The sequence below is a fragment of the Mustela erminea genome, chromosome 1 (genome assembly GCF_009829155.1).
Source record: "Mustela erminea isolate mMusErm1 chromosome 1, mMusErm1.Pri, whole genome shotgun sequence".
Classification (NCBI taxonomy): domain Eukaryota; kingdom Metazoa; phylum Chordata; class Mammalia; order Carnivora; family Mustelidae; genus Mustela; species Mustela erminea.
This window is the reverse complement of record NC_045614.1, coordinates 192,998,415-193,019,066: the sequence shown is the minus strand read 5'-3', so window position 1 is coordinate 193,019,066 and position 20,652 is coordinate 192,998,415. Positions and strand designations below refer to the sequence as shown.

General features: G+C 36.2%; 1 protein-coding gene across 10 annotated transcripts in view; it reads right to left on the bottom strand.

Annotated features, from left to right (window-relative positions):
• The window catches only part of USP25 (ubiquitin specific peptidase 25), a 132,693-nt gene that overhangs the window by 49,757 nt on the left and 62,284 nt on the right, over positions 1-20,652 (bottom strand). For all 10 annotated transcript variants that reach the window (XM_032352690.1, XM_032352715.1, XM_032352698.1 and 7 more), the window contains 4 exons: positions 18,154-18,291; positions 16,252-16,328; positions 9,756-9,829; positions 5,386-5,534 (listed from right to left, as the gene is read on the bottom strand). In XM_032352690.1, the coding sequence (XP_032208581.1) occupies positions 5,386-5,534; positions 9,756-9,829; positions 16,252-16,328; positions 18,154-18,291 (438 nt within the window). The remainder of the gene's footprint in view (positions 1-5,385; positions 5,535-9,755; positions 9,830-16,251; positions 16,329-18,153; positions 18,292-20,652) is intronic.

Below are 20,652 nucleotides of genomic sequence, written 5' to 3'. Positions count from 1 at the left end.
ATGATCAGGTATGCAATTCAACTAAAGCCCAACTTCCTCCCCCAAAGTTTTCCACACCTCTTGGAAATTCCAAGGATGGGGCTTTTTCTTTCCTAATTAGGAAAGAAAAAAATTTTCTAACAACTCTCCTTCTTCCACAATAATTATTTCCATTAAAATTTCTAACGTAAAGTGACAGACATTAATTAAAATTATGGCTTAGCGGCTCAAATTTTCTGGCTTCTTCAATGCTATGTCACTAGTACTACCAAGAATGGTACGTATACTTATTAACCAACCACACTTCAAAAGCCTTGACAAAGAAACTTGTAGATATAGTACACACACACACACACACACACACACACACACACACACATTTTTATAGCATAAATGATCACAATCCTTACTAAAAACTAGAAACAGATATTCCCTTGTTTTAATTTTAATTTTCCTACTGGAATTCTGACTAATTTAAGGAAAAGATCTCTTACTAATACGGAGTTTATACTAATGATAATTATATTTAAAATCTTTTTAAATGACCAGTCTTTAAAGAATTGAATGCCTCATCACTGTGAGCCAGTTCCTCCACAAACTTTGGCAATTGTTCAGTTAAGCATGAAGTGTAACAAAACTACAAAAGAGAATTATTTTCATAAAAAAGATTCTGGTTTTACATAAACATATTTTAAAGAGAAATGAACAAAAACTCATGAATCATCAAATGCAGAAGTAAAAATAATGTAATAAATATTTTTAAATGCTTATTAAAAACCACTGTAAAAAGTAATTGCCATACATTAAAACTATGTGTGATATTTGCAAGTGCCACAAAAGGCAACCACATAAATATCAACTAATTTAAATTCAAACATCCCAAAAAAGCAGTAATAGAACACACTTGGCAAACTGGATTTGACTACGATCTTGAAAGTTGTTACTTTTCTCTAAATAAATAAAAATGGTTATTCAAAACTATTTCTCCCTCCCAGAATGCTAAAGCTTACATGAATTGAAATCTCGAGTTAGACTTGGTGTATGTTTAACCAAACACTGAAGTTTAAGAAATGTGTTTTATACAACAATAAAACTGAAGCTGACTAGAGACAGTTAAAAAAAGATCTAGTACCAGAAGAATCTCTTAAGTTTTGAAATTTCTTGAGCTAAGTCTGCTTATTTATTTTATTCTCACCTGGCACTGTCAAGAATTTGCTTAATTCTAATACACATAAATAATTACTACTAAGAATTAGAACATACCCCATACATATCACAAAGAAAATTTTTCTTAGGATAATATTCTCTACTCCACTTTATGATACTAAAGTAAGTAGGTTTCAAGAACTGTCACTTTCATATTTCATTGCAGTATTTCGACTGTCACCATTAAAATAAAATAGTTACATATTTTTAATTCACGGAAACCTACCATGGTCAATAGAAATAAAATCACCCAAATTGGGGGTATGCTTCTCAGTAGACCATGAAAAGTCCAGGAAATAACTTCCATACCTTAAGAAAGAATGTTCATAAAAGTTATGTAATATGTCTCTGTTGGGAATGTATTTCCTTTAACAGCAGTGACAGTTTTTTGCTACAGGAGTGGAAGGATTTCAACTTTCTTATTCTAAATCTGATGGGGATAGGAAGAGATAGCTGGCTATTCCTTTAATTCATCTTAGAAAATATTATGGGTTTGTCTACCTCTGTGATTTTAGGATTATAAGTACAGCAGTATATAACTAGAATTTTCAATATAAAACAATGAGATTTTTCTTTCAAAATATTATTTTCCATTCAATAAAAAATTGTATTTGCTTAATTGCCATATATTAAACCATACTCACAGCATGGTATGTCATGCCACAGGTCATTAAAGGTAAAAATAATGCTTATACTTTCCATGTCTCTAAACATTTTATTATTACTTGTTATCCTATTATATTGTATAATGAATTTACAGGAGTAATAGATTAGGGCAGTTAGTGAATAAAAACATTACATGGGCAACAAAAGTGCTCTTGAACTTATTATGATTAAAAATCTGATTTAGCAAAAATATTTTCGAGAGAGAATAAGTCATCTTTATGAACTATAATAGCTGATTTTTTATTAATATGTTTTAAATAAACCTTGCTTTTGTGAGATTACATGAATTTAGGAAGCAGGGGACTGAAAGATGAGACCTACCATTTCAAATTCCCACAGAACAAAACCAGGATATCAATCAAGCACAAGAAGCAAACAGTTCCTATCCCAACTTGAAAATTAGTTTCAGTCATTTAATTGGGTTTACCCATTTGCCCTTCCACTCTAAAAGATATTATTTCCCATATAACAACTACATATATCTAATAAAGTACATGTAGGTACTATTCCTCTAATTTAATTTTTAAAGTCCTGCAAAGTTTCTTTTAGCACTCTGACTATAACTCAGTTCAACTCTGTGAAGAGAAAATCGGCAGCACTTATATTTTTAAATAAGTATTCCTGGTGACCGAAAAATTCCACTTCAGACTACCCTTCATTCCTAAGCTGTCAAGGGTATTTATAGAAAGACATTCCTTTAAATAATTCTTTGTCCAACTACAGTCTCACAGAAGAATTAAATAAATTTAATTTTAGAAATACAGGTTATGTGATCCTACGCAGGTTTTTAAAAAAATGGTATAAAGTCATATATATTGATGTGGAAGGATACTCATGATATACAGGTGAGTGAAAACTGCAAGTCACAGGACAGTGTGATCAAATACAAATACTTACATGTGCAGAGCAGTAGTCTAAAGATCACATTATTATAGGGAATACTCACACTGGAAGGAAGTGTTTACTACCTGAATTTTTTTTTTCTCCAACAGGCAACCAAAAAAACAAACAAACAAACAAAAACCAACTCTAGGTTTCCTAGATAGTTTGATCCATCTATAAACTGCATATCATTTAGTTAAAATTTGTGATTTAGAAAAATATTTTATAAGTAGTTATCTTACATATAATTATTTTTTATTTATTCACTTTTCTCTTGGTATGGCATTCCAGAAATCTAAACTCTTAAAAGCCACTAGATACCTTTTTTTTTTTTTAAGATTTTATTTATTTATTTGACAGAGAGAGAGAGAGAGATCACAAGTAGGCAGAGGTTGGGGGGGACGCAGGCTCCCTGTTGAACAGAGAGCCAATGTGGGGCTCGATCCCAGGACCCTGGGATCATGACCTGAGCCAAAGGAAGAGGCTTTAACCCACTGAGCCACCCAGGCGCCCCAGCCACTGGATATCTTAACATGAGTGATTCAGGAGACTAGAGGTCTTCCTAAATTACTTAACTAGAGCTATTTCAACAAAAGAGATGTTTCCTGTATCAAAGTAAATTCAATAACATTTACTAAATAATAGTATAAGAGATAAAAGGTGTTATCATCAGGGACAATGTTCATTTACAAACAAGGCTTAAATGTTACTTATTGGTGTTCACAGATACTTAAGAAGAAACAGGAAAGTTATTCTGAAGGACATAATGAAAGATGATAATTTAAGGACACTATTAAAAACTATCAAGATAGTCTACTTTAGCCAGTGATACTCTCTTAAACCAGGCTGAATTATGACTGAAACTACTGTGTCCTACAAATCTAGGCAACTGGTAATAACAGGTAACTGAGTCTGCTCTTATTAAGACTGCTTACAAACTATTGAATTCAGAGAAGGAGACAAATCACTGTATCTGTTAGGCTGGATGTAAAAACCTAGGCAGAAAATATATACACAGTATAGAGCATTCAGAGGATGAAGCCAGAGATGGAGGACAAACCAGGTTGTTTTTTTTTTTTCCTTTAAAATAAATAATGAAATTCAGATTTAATGTCAGAAAAACATTTTTAAAAGCTGGGAATACATAAGAAAGATTATTTAGCAATTAATTACTAAATTATTTACCAATAAAGCAATGTGTATTTCATTTATAAGCTACTCTGATAGTATAAGAGGAATGCCATCCCTCCTTCTCCTGTCCAAACCCATCATCCGATATATTTAATAGAAAACAGAATATACTTTAGGCAGGAAGTCTGCTTTCCTGTTCCATTATGGGATCCTGAGAGAGTCCCAATCTTTAGAGACCAATCAATAAAATAAATAATTTAATTTAAATGTTCTTAATTGGAGGTCTAGTTGGGAATCACTGATGGAGCTCTTGGTCCCACCACATTCCTACCCTGGATTCACATTTGACAACTCTGAAGTAGAGCCTAGGCATCTGCTCAGAATCACTGATATAGATGATCTATCATGGAGAGAGAAAAACTATCTCAAGTATCTTCTCTCTCGTTCCTCCCTCTCCTAATCTGGAAAAAAAAAAAGAGAGAGAGAGAGAAAAAAAAGCCAGAAAATAGTAAATGTTATTTCTTTTTTTGTTTGGGTGTATAAGAGAAGGAAACGAGGATGAAGTTAAAGAGGAAAGAATTAATTACACCTTTTTTAAAAAGCCCATATTCAGATAAAAGCAATTTATTTTCAAAGACACAAGAACTTAAATCCCTGTTTAGAAAAACACAGAGATATGATAACTTAATATTTATTAAGCACCCATCTGGGGATAAAGTCCTCAGAAACTTTTCTGATAACACTGAGACATTTCCTTCACTCCGTCAATAAGTACGTAGTGCATAATTTTATTTGCAGTCTCCGTACTGTCCACTAGAGATCTAACAGAAGGACAAAGATGAGGATCCCTACCCCACGCACGGAGTCCACAAGCAGACAACTATTAGCAGCTGCTTAGTGAGAAGTGATTGTGCAGCAAATGATCTGTCCTTCGCCCTCCACTATGATAAAACGTAAGGATGAGTATGAGTACGGGAGGACGGATACACGCGTGCAGCTGATGGGTGGCAAGACAGAGACCAGTGGAAACAAATAAACAGGTTTATGTTCTTTAAATTTTACCTTTCTTAAGAAAGCAAGTTCTTCCATCTGCCCTGCATACACTTACACAGTAATTTTCCCCAAAAAAGGAATCTAGACAAATTTCAACACTATTTGATATAACAACATGTGTCTGTATAAAATTCTACCCTAATCTCAGTGTTCTCCTTCTTTCCTTTCAGGACCAGCATGCTACAGTGACTGGTACCTTCCCTAAAAAGTCTAAACAGACACAACAATGTCCTAAAAGATGATTTTAGCAGAACATTTTAATCTAATTGTTAAGTGAGAATTTAAAATAGATTACAGACATTTTTGTGCCCTTTCCCAAATGTCCAAACTACCATAGTTAAATCCAAACATATAATCTGAGTATTCTCTCAGTTGTGAGGCAGCTATATAATTAGGGCCCTCAATTGTGCTTTATCGCACTGTAAGAAAGACCTGGGGAGAGAGGAATCATGAAGATGCTAAACTCACCTCTTGGCCTGATTTTCCTGAATTCTCTGAATGTAAGGACTCAATTTCTCCTTCAATCATAGCAGCTTCTAGGCACTCATGTAGATCTTTGAATCCATTGACCTGAAGCGGGTACTGACCAAACATTTCAGTATTTTCAAATTTTTTACCTATAGGAGAAGGGAAAGTTAATCATTACTTAACATGGCCTTTTTTTTTTTTTTTTTTTAAAGATTTTATTTATTTATTTGACAGACAGAGATCACAAGTAGGCAGAGAGGCAGGCAGAGAGAGAGAGAGAGAGAGGGAAGCAGGCTTCCTGTAGAGCAGGGAGCCCGATGTGGGGCTCGATCCCAGGACCCTGAGATCATGACCCGAGCCGAAGGCAGCAGCCCAAACCACTGAGCCACCCAGGCGCCCCTTAACATGGCCTTTTAACCACTAAAAGTCAACATGTACATGAATTACTCCTGAACCTGAAAACCATCATTCTACATTCCATAGGGTAAGTCACTGTCATTTCCTTCTTGGTTTATACAAGCACATTCAGCCAGAGATATTAATTACACACCAGTATGTATGTAAGTAATCACATGTACATGTCTGCGTGTATGTATATGTGTGTATATACACATACACACACATACATTCTTTCAAAAAATACCTCCTAAGGACAAGACACTATGCTAAATATTGAGAATATGTACAGCAGTGAACAAAAGAGATACATATGGCCCCTGAGCAGGAGAAAGTCTCAGCCTCTTTTGGAAGAAAGGCATTACATTATTTGTACATTAACTGTATAAAGAATTATGAACAGAAAATCATTTATCCTTGTAAGTGTCATAAAATGTGTGGTGACACAGTGCTGTGAGAGGGTATGAAAAGAACTAACCTAGTCTTTAGGGCCAGAGAGTAGAGCAGGGAAGACTTTCAGAGCGAACTACATGAACACTGAGACTTGAACAAGTGGGTGGGAGTAAGCCAGGCCAGACTGCCAGGTGCTGTGGAGAATTCGTGGCCAAGGAACAATGCACACAAAGACTTTAAGGATGCAAAGAACTTGGTCTGTTTGAAGAATTAAGGGAACATTATAACTTCGGGAAGCAATGGGGAGATGACAATGAAGAATTAGGTAGGGGGTCAAAATCTACAAAGTCTTATAAGCCTCTGTTAAGAATTTTTTTTCCTCAGTATATTCTGAGTATAACAGAAAGTTAGTGAATAGTTAAACCTGGGAATAAAAGGATCAGATTTACCTCTTTGAAACATCCTTATGGCTTCTGTGTTAAGTTGGTGATAGGATACTATTTATAGAATCCGTCCAGAAATAAAGGCAGTGTGGAATACAGTGTTAATAGTAGAAGTGCACAAAAGCAGATGAAATGACACAGACATTTATACAAAGATTCAGGAAGGAGTAAATATGACTGGCTGGTCGCTGGCTCACTGGCAGGGTGGGAGGCACAAGAGTAAGGAAGGTACCAAGAAGGACACTGGGTTTCTGTCATAAACAACTGACTTGAAAGGGACGCAACTAAAAAAAGAGCAGAGAAATTTTTCTTTCCTCTCGTTTTAAGGTAGTAGTGGCAATCAGTATTTTAGAATAGCCCAAGGGATTTCAGGTTAAGAATAGAGTTGGATGCGAGTCTATAACTAAAATTAATCTTCTGGTCTAAAGCTACAAATGAGAGACTCTCTAGGTACTGACATCAGTTCATCAAGGGAGTGAATGAGACTGCCAAGGGAACTTGCAGGCAGGAAAAGGGGGTGTGAGCGAAGTCCCAAGGATCTCCTACCTTTAGATAAAAGAAGAGGCTTTAACTACAACTTCCAAGAAGTACCGACAGAAGCAGGAAAAAAACCAAGAGAATACAGTGCCACAGAAGTCAGAGAAATGTTTTCAAGGACAGAATACAGGAAAGAGGAAAAGGAAGAGAGAGTAAATAGCATGAACAGTTGATAGAAGTTCAGAATGAGAACTGAGTGGGAGCTGGCAGATCGGAACACATGCTGGGAACTGATAACCTTAGGAAGATCCCTTCTGGAAGAAGTCTGGAGCCAGGAGCAAAAGTGAATGGATTGAATAAATCAAGATTTAGCAGATAAAAACAAATGCCTCTCTTGAAAGGAGCTTAACTAGTAAGATTAACTGACAAATACTATATGAAGGGAGTTCTTTTTTGTTTAAGATGTGAATTTCCAGACCATGCCTAAATACTGATGAGGAAGACAGTACAGGGGAAGCTGAAGATACAAGAAAAAAGCAAGCTAATGGAAGGGAGTCAGGTCTGAGTGAAAGCATATGGGGATGAGATTCTGAGCACATATAAACAACCTGATATAAGACTGAATAATTCTTTATTATCTGGAGGGACAAAAGAAAAAGGATGTGGTAGAGATAGGAATGGATCGAGGCTGTGGAGGCTGAAGCTCACATATCTGAGAAAGCTATGTTGTCACATGTACTATGATACAAAATTACAAACAGAAAGTTAGATTCAGGACCTCAGACAGGACCTATGACTAGATTTCATTAGCTTTGCCGTAAACCCATAAAATCTGAGGGAAGGTCTTTCTCAGAGAATGAGGAACCAGAGAAGTTAGATTAGAAGTAGAAAAGATAAAAATCATTATTGCAGAAAATGAGATAGAAGACAGTGATCTAACAAAACAAGTATGTGTACCAGTAGTGTTACAGGATTCAGACCAGTGAAGCTTAGTTGTCTACTACAAATCCATCATCCATTTACAGGCAGCCCATTTAAGTGATTTTTCCCAGTAATATTCAGGTACTCAGTGCACACAGAGATATGATAAGTAGCTCAGTGAGGGCCAGAGAATAGCCACAGAGGGAATGGGGGAAGGACAGTGTTAGATGTTTATAAGAAAGACCATAATGGGCAAAGAAGGAAGAAATAAAAAAAGGCCAAGAGGAACAAAATGAAGGGGCCAATGGACTAAATGTTCTGGAGAAGTTGAAGAACTTTTGCAAGGAGAGCACTTTAGTAAACAAACTCCATCTTAGAGCTGCTGGTCTAAAAGAAAGCATTAGGAAGCTATATGTAAGGGTGATTAAGAAAGGGCTCAAAAGCAAATCATTTTTACTGAAGCAAATATGTAGTTCACCTGGAAATGTATTAAAACCACTTATGTGCACAGTAGTTTGAAACAACCAGTACAAGGACTTCAACACTGATTGACAATTATCTCAATAAATCACTTTTAAAAATCAAGGTAACACAAATAGAAAGGATATAAATAGTTCACAGTCACCACCTGATCATAGCTACTCTATTGCTTCAAACATATTACTTCAAGTAAAAATCAGTATGACAGTATGCACATCCCAAACTGGAAAGTAATAGTCCTATGTAAAATATTCCACTAAATATATAATGAGTATTTATCATCTGAGCCAAAACAAAAACAAAAACAGAAACAAAAATGTACAAACACTTCAGTGTAATGTTCTCAATGCCTGACTAAATCCAGAATTATTATCTGCCTTTTTCTGAATCCCAAACTGTAAAATTGTATTCAAACAAAACTTCGTAAGAATCCATTACTTAAAATTCTGAAGGAAAACCAATTTTGCAAATTTTATACTTCAGGTGATTTGGGTTAACTTCCTAACAGTTGATGCACTGGGCCATTTGGAAAATTTAGAAACTTTTTCAAATGTTTCAAATTTTTTCAAAACTTCATGCTTTGAGATTTAGTAATTATTATTATTTGAAATATACCTAATGAGTCAGTTCCCTTCCCTTACCAGGAAAACAAAAGAATAACTATATATATATATATATATATATATATATATATATAATAAAGAATAACAGACCCAGATTTTAAGTAATACGCATTTAAGAAAGGTAGAAGAATATCACCATTTAATGATTTTTTAAAAGATAAGAGTGTGATTCTTTCTTGAAAACTAGAGCCTAAAGAATTTCATAATCACTTGAAAAGTGTAATACCTTGACTGTACTAAATTGCTAAATTGTTAAATGCAACTTTCAACATTCAAATAGAAACCCTCAAAAACAGTAACCATCATACCAAAACCAGTATTCAACTCCAGTATTACTTTCAAAAGCCCCCTTAATCCCTATACCCCAACAATACACAGAATCACAGAAGCTTTCCCAGGGAAAGAATATCAGGATAAAAGTATCAATTAGCATGTGATAATGTACCCTGTACTTTCCTTTTCATTCACTCAATTCAATCTTTTCTTATAAATGATTAGTAGCAGCAATGCAACAGAAACTACTAGACACAACAAATCAAATTAAAATTAAAAACCATTCAACAAGTCACTATCAAGACAAAAGTTAATACACAGTATCCCTTCAAATGTAATAAAGAGTAAACATGTGTGACCGTACCTTCAAGTACTCCCACAGCAAGGAATCTTCCATAGAACAACTCTACCATGGGGTTCTTTGGCTTTTCTTCATCCCTAAAGCATGGTTAAAAATAAATAAATAAATAAATAATAAAAAATGTGGTTAAAATTTTTGGACCTGTAAGTAACAGAGAAAACACTCAAGGAACAATAATACATGCCAAGATGGTAACATTTGTGTGGCTGTCACTCACACAGCGCTGCTACCTGCTGACATTACCTTGGTCAAGGCACTTATTACATGGATTCCTCCACTTCTTCACCAATCAACTGAGGATAATAATAGCAACTGAATTCAAAGAGCTGTTGTAAGGGTTGAAATGAGTTGCTGCATGGGACATTACAAGAGGACCTGACACAGTCTGTGTTCACGGAGTGCCAGACCTTTCTATTATCATTATTCATTTCAACCTCACACTTTTAGTCTTGTACAATACATGCTTACTTGGACTTGCTGGGAAGAAAAAAAAAAAGCTACTCTTAGAGTAAATTTCTGTAAATCTTTAATATATCATTTCCCACATTTAAATAGAAGAGTGGGAGCACCTGGGTGGCTCAGTAGGTTAAGCCTCTGCCTTCAGCTCAACTCATGATCTCAGGGTCCTGGGATTAAGCCCCACATCGGGCGCTCTGCTCAGCGGGGAGCCTGCTTCCCCCTCTTTCTCTGCCTGCCTCTCTGCCTGCTTGTGATCTCTGTCAAATAAATAAAGTATCTATTAATTAATTAATTAGTTAGTTAATTAATTAAATAAAAGACTGAAGACCATTCAAAAATAACAACTTTCACCAATGAAGGAACAAAACACCAGCTTTGACCCAAAGCAGCTCAGGAGCTACTCCATCCTTCATGCTACAGGAACAATTAGCCATTAGTGAATTTTCCAAATTCTTTAACATACACATTTTTTTTTCTTTCTCACTTGAAGCAAGCAGAAGTTAATCTTTTAACCTTTTTTTTATGTTTTGCTCTCTGTGGTCTGAAAACAGTTTATGTTGGTACTACTACATAAAGGTGTGTGGTATCCACAACTTACTCGTGAATTTTGTGTTTGAGCCAATAAAACTGATTTGCTAACAAAAAAAATGGTAAAGACATGGTCTCTTTTTAAATGTATTACATGCATCATCATTTACTCCTTTAAACAATTGGTGGGAAGTATTTCACTCAAACAATGCTCTGAGGTAGGATGGTAGTTGTTAGTGATTCTCAGAAAGATTTCTGGCCCTCTACTTCTCGGTATGTGTTCAAGACATACTTTCCCACTCAAGTTTTATTTAAATTTTTAAAATCTGAATTGTGCTAAGATACATATGACACAAAATTTACCATCTACCCATTTTTAAGTGTTTGGTGGGTAGTGTTAAGTATATTCATACTGCTATGCAACCAATCTCCAGAAGTCTTCTCATCTTGCAAAAGTGAAGCCCTACACTCACAGAACAACTCCATATTTCTCCCTCCCCCTGGGGCCCTGGCGAGCACCATTCTTACTCACTGTTACTTTGAGTTTTACAACTCCTGACACATCATGTAAGTGCCATACAGTGTTTGTGTTTTTGTGACTGACTTATTTCACTTGGCATCCATGTTGTAGCATGTGTCAGAATCTCCTTTTTTAAGGATGCTGCACTGCACGTATGCCACATTTTGTTTATCTGTTCATCCACGGATGTTGGGTGGCTTCCACGCTTTGGCTATTGTGAGTAATGCTGCTAGGGAACACAGGCATACGAATACCTCTTCAAGACCCTGCTATCAGTTCTTAATATATACCCAGCAGTAGAATTGCTGGGTCATATGGTTAATCTTTTTCTTGCTTTAGTTTAAAGTAACAATGTGATGATTTGATACACATTGTGAAAGGATTCCCTCCCTTAAAGAGCAATTCTATTTTTAATCCTTTGAGAAGCCACCATGATGTTTCCCATAACAGCTGCACCATTTCACATTCCCACTGACAGTGCACAAGGGTTGCAATTTCTTCATAACCTTGCCAACACCTGCAATTTCCTGGGGCTTTTTGATAGTAGCCATCTTAATGGGTGTATGGTGTTCCCACTCACTTTGAAGTTAGGCAGACCACATGACTTGCTGTGCCCAACAAAATAGGAGCAGAAGTACTATGTGGTAGGAACTCTGAGAGCCAGTGTACTTTTGTTGCCATGGAAACCCCAGAAGGGGTGACAAGGGGGAATGTCTGCGAGCCGAGGGCCCTGACTGAAAGAATGAGGAGAGCCCCTTGTTCACATGCACTGGACCCATCCTCGAACAGTAGGATATAAGCCTGCAAAACACTGGGGTCGTTGCCACTTAACTACCTAGACCACTCTGACAGCTAGCAGTCCCACTACTTCTATTTTACTGATAGTAAAGTTATCGAGCACGTTAAGTCACTTGCCCAAATCCACACATTTGGTAAGAAATCAAGGGGTAAAGTGAACTCAAATCTGATTCCAAAATAAATGCTTCCTCTCCCACTATATATACTTCATCTTTGGGCATTTTAACTCTCTGGGAAAAATTTATTTCACACCTCATATATCTTATACTGTGAGAATAAAAAGGACTTGATATTGGTATGTGTGAGAGTAATGATCCAAAGACTGTCTCCCTGACTATAAAATTCTATGAGTCTTTATATATAAATACTAGTGGGAATCTCCTTTCCATAGCCTCCTATTTTTATGTAGAAAAAGAAAAAGAGGGGTGCCTGGGTGGCTCAGTAATTAAGCATTTGCCTTCAGCTCAGGTCATCATTCCAGGGTCCCAGGATTGAGCCCTGCATCAGAACCTGCTTCTCCCTCTCCCACTCCCCCTGCTTGTATTCCCTCTCTTGCTGTCTCTCTCTCTCTCTCTGTGTCAAATAAATAAACAAAATATTTTTAAAAATTAAAAAAGAAAAAAAAAATCCTGCATCAGGTTCCTTGCTCAGTGGGGAGCCTGCTTCTATCTCTGCCTCTGCTTGCCACTCTGCCTGCTTGTGCTCTCACACACTCGCTCGCTCTCTCTCTCTGACAAATAAATAAAATTTTTTAAAAAGGAAGAAATGAGAGACCCACCACTTACATGAAAGCAGTAGTAAAGATAAATTGACACGAATATCAAAGGCCGAAAGAAATCACTACAGAGAAATTTTATCAGGGACAACTTTAGCCCTTGGGAATTAGGCTGGCACCGAAGGAATACAAAGGTCTAAGGCAGTTGATAGAGCAAACGACAGTGCTCTGGGACACAGCTTCCCAGTATTTTTAATACCATTGGTGTATATATATATAATATGCAGAGAATTTTGAGATAAAAAGATACACTTTCTCATGATCACAGAAATAGGATCAATATTGCCACGATCCATAACCTGGCTATCCATGGCATACAAATTGGAAAGCTCTGTTCTAAATGAGGAGAGCACAGAGATTCAAAGACAGTTTAGCTCCACAAACAGTAAAGATCAGACAGAAAATGATGGGGAAATGAACAAGGAGAACATATTTCAAATAACTTAAGATTCCAGATAAACTGGAACGGAAAAGTTCTAGCTTCTTTTAAAACAGTGTGAGGAAAAAAAAGGGAGATAATTTGTTATTTACTATATCAAAAGAGGTAACCAGAACCCAAAGAAAATTAAGAAGTATATAAATTAAGAAGTATATAAATAATAATATATTATATATAATATAATGGGTCATGTATTGAAGACAGGATCAACTAAATGAAGTACTTATAGAAAATCCGGATAGATTTGAGAGGATGAATTAGGGATTTCAGTAAAACATGCACAGAATTACTGACATTACCACAGATGAGGATACAGATATTATTCGCACTCTGAGAAAACTCAGGCAACAGATTTTTGGTATGAGAACTCGAAGGAAAGACACAAGGGATATGAGCTGTACTGGAGAGGAACCAGGGTGGACAACTCTCATTAGTGAATCACTAGCTCTCATCATAAGCAACCTATCAAGACAGTATCAGAGGAGACGGCAGTTAGAGAAAAACAAGTGGAAAGGCCAGAAAACAAACCCCAAGGACAAGAAGAAAAGACATGCGTCCATCAAACAGGGCTGGCTCTGCATGAGATAGAGGCTAAGAAGCAGGTTAAAGTTAAAAATTCAGCCAAACCTTCCAAAAAGAATTTAAAAATACAGATGTGTGTGAACTTTAGAGGCATATCCCACCCAGGAAAAAGTGCAGCAGGAGGAAATACACAGGCCTAGAACACGCAAAAGCTGGATGCCGGGACTCAGCTTTCATAAGCAGCAACAGCAGATTCATGCCAGAATCTGATGGGGAGATTTTCCAGATGAAAGTAACATGAAGAAAGAAGCTCACGTGGAGAGAAGCAAGAAACTAACCTAAGAGGCGAGTCTCCCAGGCCTAAGCAATTCCACAGCAAAAGGCAACAGGCATAACCACAAAAGGTTGTGCCAATAGGCACAAAAGTCAGTCACTCAGTGCAGCACTCAGAGCCACAAACTGAAGAAGCTATTAAGGAAAATGGAACTGAAACTTTCGGTGGACAAGAGAGAAGCTGAGGACCAGAGCCGTCAGCAGCATAAACTTCTAAACATGCCAAGAAGTAAACAGCTTTCAAATGGCCTCCTCTTAAGGCAAAATTTACCAAAATAGAACTTCTTCCCTCAAACACTGTAGATTTAGCACCATAATTAATCTCTTCAGAGATTTTTCCCAACTTAATTTAAGTTCACGTATAATGGTCGGCAAGCAATGGGCCCTCAATGACAGGCATCCAGGCAGAATGAAAACCAGTGATTTGCTGTGTACAACATATCCTAAAATTTCTGCTACAGACTTTGGCAACAACTTGAGTCTGGACTGCACAAAGTTCCAGGAGTATTATATAGTTGGACTAAGAGCTAAAGGATTGAAGTTTTGCTTTAGTTCTAAAGTTTCAAAGGTAAGAAACCATTCAGTGTTACCCACATGGGTCCTAATAACCCTCTGAAATCTAGAATTCAAGCACATGAAACCAAGCATCCAAAGGACTGAAGGCACTATACACAGCCACGTGAGGGAACCGGCTCCAGAACCCCAGCTCTGCAGGCACAGAAATAACGTGCCTGTAGCTGAGACTGAACAAACTCAGAAACTCAGAAGTGACTTTTATTTTATATTAGACTGCACCCACAGAGGTTAAAAAAAACCTTGATTTTCAAATATAAAATTTCTTTGGGCTTTACCTTAAAAGATCAAGGGAAGGGGCCCTGAGAAGTTCAGTTGGTTAAATGTCTGATTTTTTTTTAATTTTATTTATTTGAGAGAGAGAGAGTGTGTGCACTGGCGAGTACAAAGCAAAGAGCTAACAAGGGGCTGGATCTCAGAAACCTGAGATCATGACCTGAGCTGAAATCCAGAGTCAGAGACACTTAACCGACTAAGCCACCCAGTGCCCCAAAGAATCAGACCCTTGGCATTGAGCATGGAGCCTGCTTAAGATTCTCTCCCTCCCTCTGTCCCTCCTCTGCTGTCCCTCTCTCTTCAGAAAAAAACAAAACAAACAAACAAACAAACAAAAAAAACAATAAGGGAATAAAATATGGGAACTTACTTCCCCCCTGAAAATGAAAAATGAAAGGAAGAAATCTATATCTATATTAATATTTGAGGGTATCTTTTACTGATCAACACTGTATAAGTAGATTATTTTTTACTTTAGTCTCATTGCAGACCTTTTATAAAGTTTTTCCTGAACAGTAAAGCTAGCCATACTTTAAAAATAAGAAAAAAGGGAAGGGAGAGAATTTTCAGCCTTGGATTTCCACCTGTCTTCTAGGTAGAAGGAAGACCTTCTAGGTCTTTTACCTGCATCTTTTACCTGCATCTTGTTGGACCAAAGCGTCTATAATGGCAAATCCTAAATGATCTACCAATGTTACATAAAGATACACAAAGGAATCAGTGGCTGGCCTTAGGAGAGTGGCCTCATAGGAATGGGAGTAGGACCATCCCGAAAGTGTATAGATTTCTTTTGAATAACCAAAGTCTTATTGGTTCAACCTGATGGACAGAAAATAAAAAGCTAGGAAATGTTAAGGAGGAACTTCATTATCCTTGTCATTGTGATTCCACCTGAAAGGACTTCATCAGAAGGAACATTCCTGGTATCCTGCCCTACTGCTAACTCATTCTTCTTCATGAAAAAGAGACTACTGAATCCAAGGAAAAGAACTGGGCATATGGGATTAGCCCTTTTAGGGGTTGCTCTTTAGAGCTTTCTGGCAAGATTCTAATCTTACAATAGAACTCTAAAGCTACGCAGCATTTAGTCCACAAACTTCAAACAACTTGTCAATACAGGTAACATCTAGGTTCCCAAACATCTCTCGGTTTTCTGTTTCTCCATAGACACTCATAGACACTGATAGACATAAACACAGACATAAAAGGGAAAAAAAAAATGAGTGTTATTTATCAATCTCCTAAAACCCCATCACTAAATTTCATGGTAACTTACGTCTCTTCTTCAGCTTTCATTTGGAAGGCATCTTCTAACCAATCTAATAATTTGTGTGTAAACTCACTCACATCTTGCTGTGGAAAGAAAAAAAAGTCTTGTTGATATTTCAGCCTACTAATAAAAATTCTAAATACTGCAACATAAAACTTACAGCCAGTCACCTCAAACATAAATTAGTGACTCCTCGAGAAAATATCATATGAAATACTTCACATCAAATACAAGAAATATTCTTAACCTAACCAGAGAATAAAATCAGTATCTGAGAAAAATAAGCATTGTATCGATAATCATAGTGATTAGGTTTCACTATGGGAAAATAAACATAAATTTAGTATGTTATATACAATATACACAATATCTCATATACCTACACAAATATATAAATTCTAATTTACAAATGAGATTTTTAAAAATAATTATTACTCCCAAAAGAGTTCTCTAACAAATCTTATAAAATAAAGGACCCACATTACCAAGGAGTTCTTCATTATTTAAAGATTATTACTGGTTTCTTAGAAGAAAGACATGTTTTTCAGCAATTCATTTTCTTAATTCAACTTTTACACACAACTTTTTCAGCCACATCCACTTTTACTAAAGTATGTTAAACTGGAAGGTTTCGTTTAATTAATCACTGACTCCCTGACTACTGAGTCCACCATATCATGACCTTCAAATGAATTCTCCACTCAGAACTAGCACTTACATCACCCTTTGCCATCACTTCTTTCAGTGCTAGTTCCCCTAACATGGAAAAACAGGAATAGGCAGTGGCAGCTGTATTCATCAACTACCATAATTCTTTCAATAATGTGAGGTAGAACACAGGAAACAGGTTCACCCGAAACCTAAGGAGAAAAAAATAAACCAATCCTACTAAGACTGGTTCATCCAAGACAGATGGAATCAGTGTAAGCAATCTGCCTTTATTTATTAAAAATCCCCAAGTATTAAACAAATCTACTATCATATATTTTTCTAGCTAGAAGTTTTCTAAAGAGCAGCTGGGTCAATCCATTGACCTTTAAAATGCAAAATGTTGAAACTTGGGGCGGTTAATCATCTGCCTTCCTCTCAGGTCATCATCCCAGGGTCCTGGGATCAAGCCCAGAATCAGGCTTCCTGCTCAGCAGGGAGACTGCTTCTTCCTATCCCTCTAATGCTCCCCATTTGTGATCTCTCACTCTGTCAAATAAATAAATAAAAGCTTAAAAGAAAAATTTTTTTGAAATGTTGAAACTTGGATCTAAGAAGCTTAAGGAAATTATTCCAAAGCCATATAGCTAAAGACAACTAAGCTCAGCACAAAAATCCAGTTATAAATATCCAAACCAACTGTAGTGGGTTAAATAGTGGCCTGCCAAAATATATGTCCACCTGGGACCTCACATTGTAATCTTATTTAGAATATGAGTCTTTGAAGATGTAATTAAGGTAAGGATCTCAACATGAGATCTATACAAAGATTGGAAAATAAAAGCAAGAATAACAAAGTTAATGCAGTTCAGAGTTCTCAGTAATTAAGGAAACTACTTGATGCCAACAAAAATAGGCATGCCAAAAGCATGTATACTACACTGGCCTTGGGTTTATCACACATTCGTGAAGATTTATAACTAACATTGGTGAACATTCCTAATTTAATCCAATGTTTAGACTAATTAATTTCCATCACAATATAAATTACAGTTTCATTTATCTTAACACTTTTCAAGAACACTGTTACTTTTTTCTTAACTTTAAATCTTCCAAATAAACAATGTTTTAAACGGCTAAAACTTATTTTTAATAAAGAGGAATAACAACATCTTCAATTCTCATGTGTCTCTGAAAAAACTGCTTAAGGAATGATCAGATTAAATAAAACACAAATGTTAGTAAGTACAAAAAAGCTACCTGCTGAGAGTCATTTGATTTGAAAGCGTCCTTAAGAATTTCAACTGCTCTTGATGGATCAACATATTTCCTTTTAGTACCAACAAGAAGTGCAAATAGATACCGCAGCTCACGCATAAAAGGCAAATTCCGATGCTCCTGTTAGGGGAAAAAGACCTTAAGTGAAGATTAATAAAATCTTTACTGGTTAGCAGATACTCATTTTAATAGACCAAAAATGTAACTAATATCAATTAGGGAGGAGTCCAGCACCCCTACATCAAAATTAAAGAAGAATGCTGTGACCCAGGACACTCAAAGGGCTCCGGGGTGAAAACAGCAGAGGATTAGGCTTAGCTCACAATTTCAGCACAAATGCCACATTTTCATAGCTAATCGCGTTATTACCCAGCCAAGAATATCCTCTCCTCATTCAAATCTATTTATTATAATTCTTTCCATTCAGCAAAGCCCAGCTGCTGTGGACAGTAATAACAACAGCCAACATTCAATGAGTGCTAACTTGGTGCCAGGCACTGTTTTAAGGACTTTTCCTCAATAAGCCCATTTAAACAAAGAGCCCTCCTCCTCCATGAAGCTTTCCCAGACCCTGCCAAGTCAATGATTCCTTTACACTCCACATCTACTAAAACGAATGCCTTCCACTCAGCAATGAATCACCACCTGGTACTTTTGTGGGATGACCCAAATTATCAGACAATATTAGTCTAATAAGCAATTAGAGTAGATACTAATATTAAACTAATGTATCATCCTTCGAGCTTTCCTTTGAAATCTGAACTTTTGTTTCTCAATAAGACTGTAAACTTCTCAAACACAAGAACTTCTGTATTTCTTCCACAACTTTCTGCTACACAAAGCAGGCATTCAATGCTTACAAACATCTGATCTCACCAAACCCTCTAGAAAAACCAACAACCCAATATTATCAATCATGAACAATTTATTTTAAAACAAGAGAGAAATTTTTTTAAAGAATATAATTCACATACCTCAGTGAAATAATTTATGGTAAAAAACAAGCAGTTCTTACTATAGTCAGCTCTCGCAATAACAATTTTAACAGATAAAGCTTGTATGTCTATTTAAATATTAGAAAAACATTTCCAAGAGTATATATGGTTGGTGTTCTCAACATCATAAAACTGTATGGGTGTATATGTATATGTGTATAGTTGCTGTCCAAAATAATATAATCAATGTAGAAACAGTTGTCCCCAGAATATGCATTAGAAAAAGGAGTCCTAAAAAACAGGTGTAAAGGGATAAAACAATTGACTCCAAATACTTGTCACTTGATCCAAAAAAGATATACCATTACAGCAACCACAAAGTGCATTGTCTGAATGAAAATGCTAATTTATGGGAAAGATGGATATTATTTAAGTATAATAAATTCTATCATCAGGGTGCCTGGGTGGCTCAGTCAGTTAAATGACTGACTCTTGGTTTTGGCTCAAGTCATGATTCTAGGGTCCTGAGATCAAGCCCTGAGAAGGGTTCCATGTTCAGTGGGCTTGAGATACTCTCCCTCCCTCTGCCCCTCATGCCCTCCATCCCCTTACTCACCCTCTCTCTGAAATAAATAAATCTTTTTTTAAAAAATGCCATCATCAATGATGAAGTTTAAAAGTTCTAAATGAAAGAAAACTAACCTATGATTTTTCTGTTGTACTTTCTACTCCCCCCACAATTGCCTTATACAAATATTGGGTTTTAAAGGTGTAAACACAAAGAATTTTAATCCAAAAAATAATTCTCAGAAATATCTCAAATTTCCTGAGATCAATTTCTCTTTTATCACCACAGCTACATCAGTGCAGTTTCTCAAGGCATTCCTTTCTAAGGAACAAGGATGAAATATATGGCTTTTGAAAAATAAATGAATTTCTGCTGAGAAGTATATTGAAAAAGTAGTATGTATATAAGACAATGAGACATTTTGGCTCTCAGCCAATTTCCGTGGCTAGACAATATTTTTGAATTTCAAAAGGAAAACTGTAATTGATGTTAAATGCAGCTCCCGAATTTGGCCAAATTACGAAATTACAACCATATGATCAGTCTTTTTTTAAAAAGACTTATCAAAGTATAACTGATGTGCAATATACTGTACATTATACACAATTTTATGAGCTTCAGACATGTAGACATTTGTAAAAGCATCAACACAGTCAACATAATGTAACTACCCATCACCCCGCAAGCTTCTTCAACACTTATTCCCCTCCTTGATCATCCCAAAGCAACCATGGTCACTTTATATTTTCTAGAAAGTTATATAAATCAAACCATATCCTACACACTCATTTTAATCTGGTTTCTTAAAATAGAAGTAGTTATTCTGAGGTTCCTCCACATGACTGTGTGCATGAACGATTTGTTCTTTTTTTTTTTTTTGCTCAGTGGTGTCCCCCTATATGGTTGTCCTACACTTATTTATCAAGTGACCTACTCCAGATGCTGTGGATATTACTTTAATCTTTGTGTGGATATATG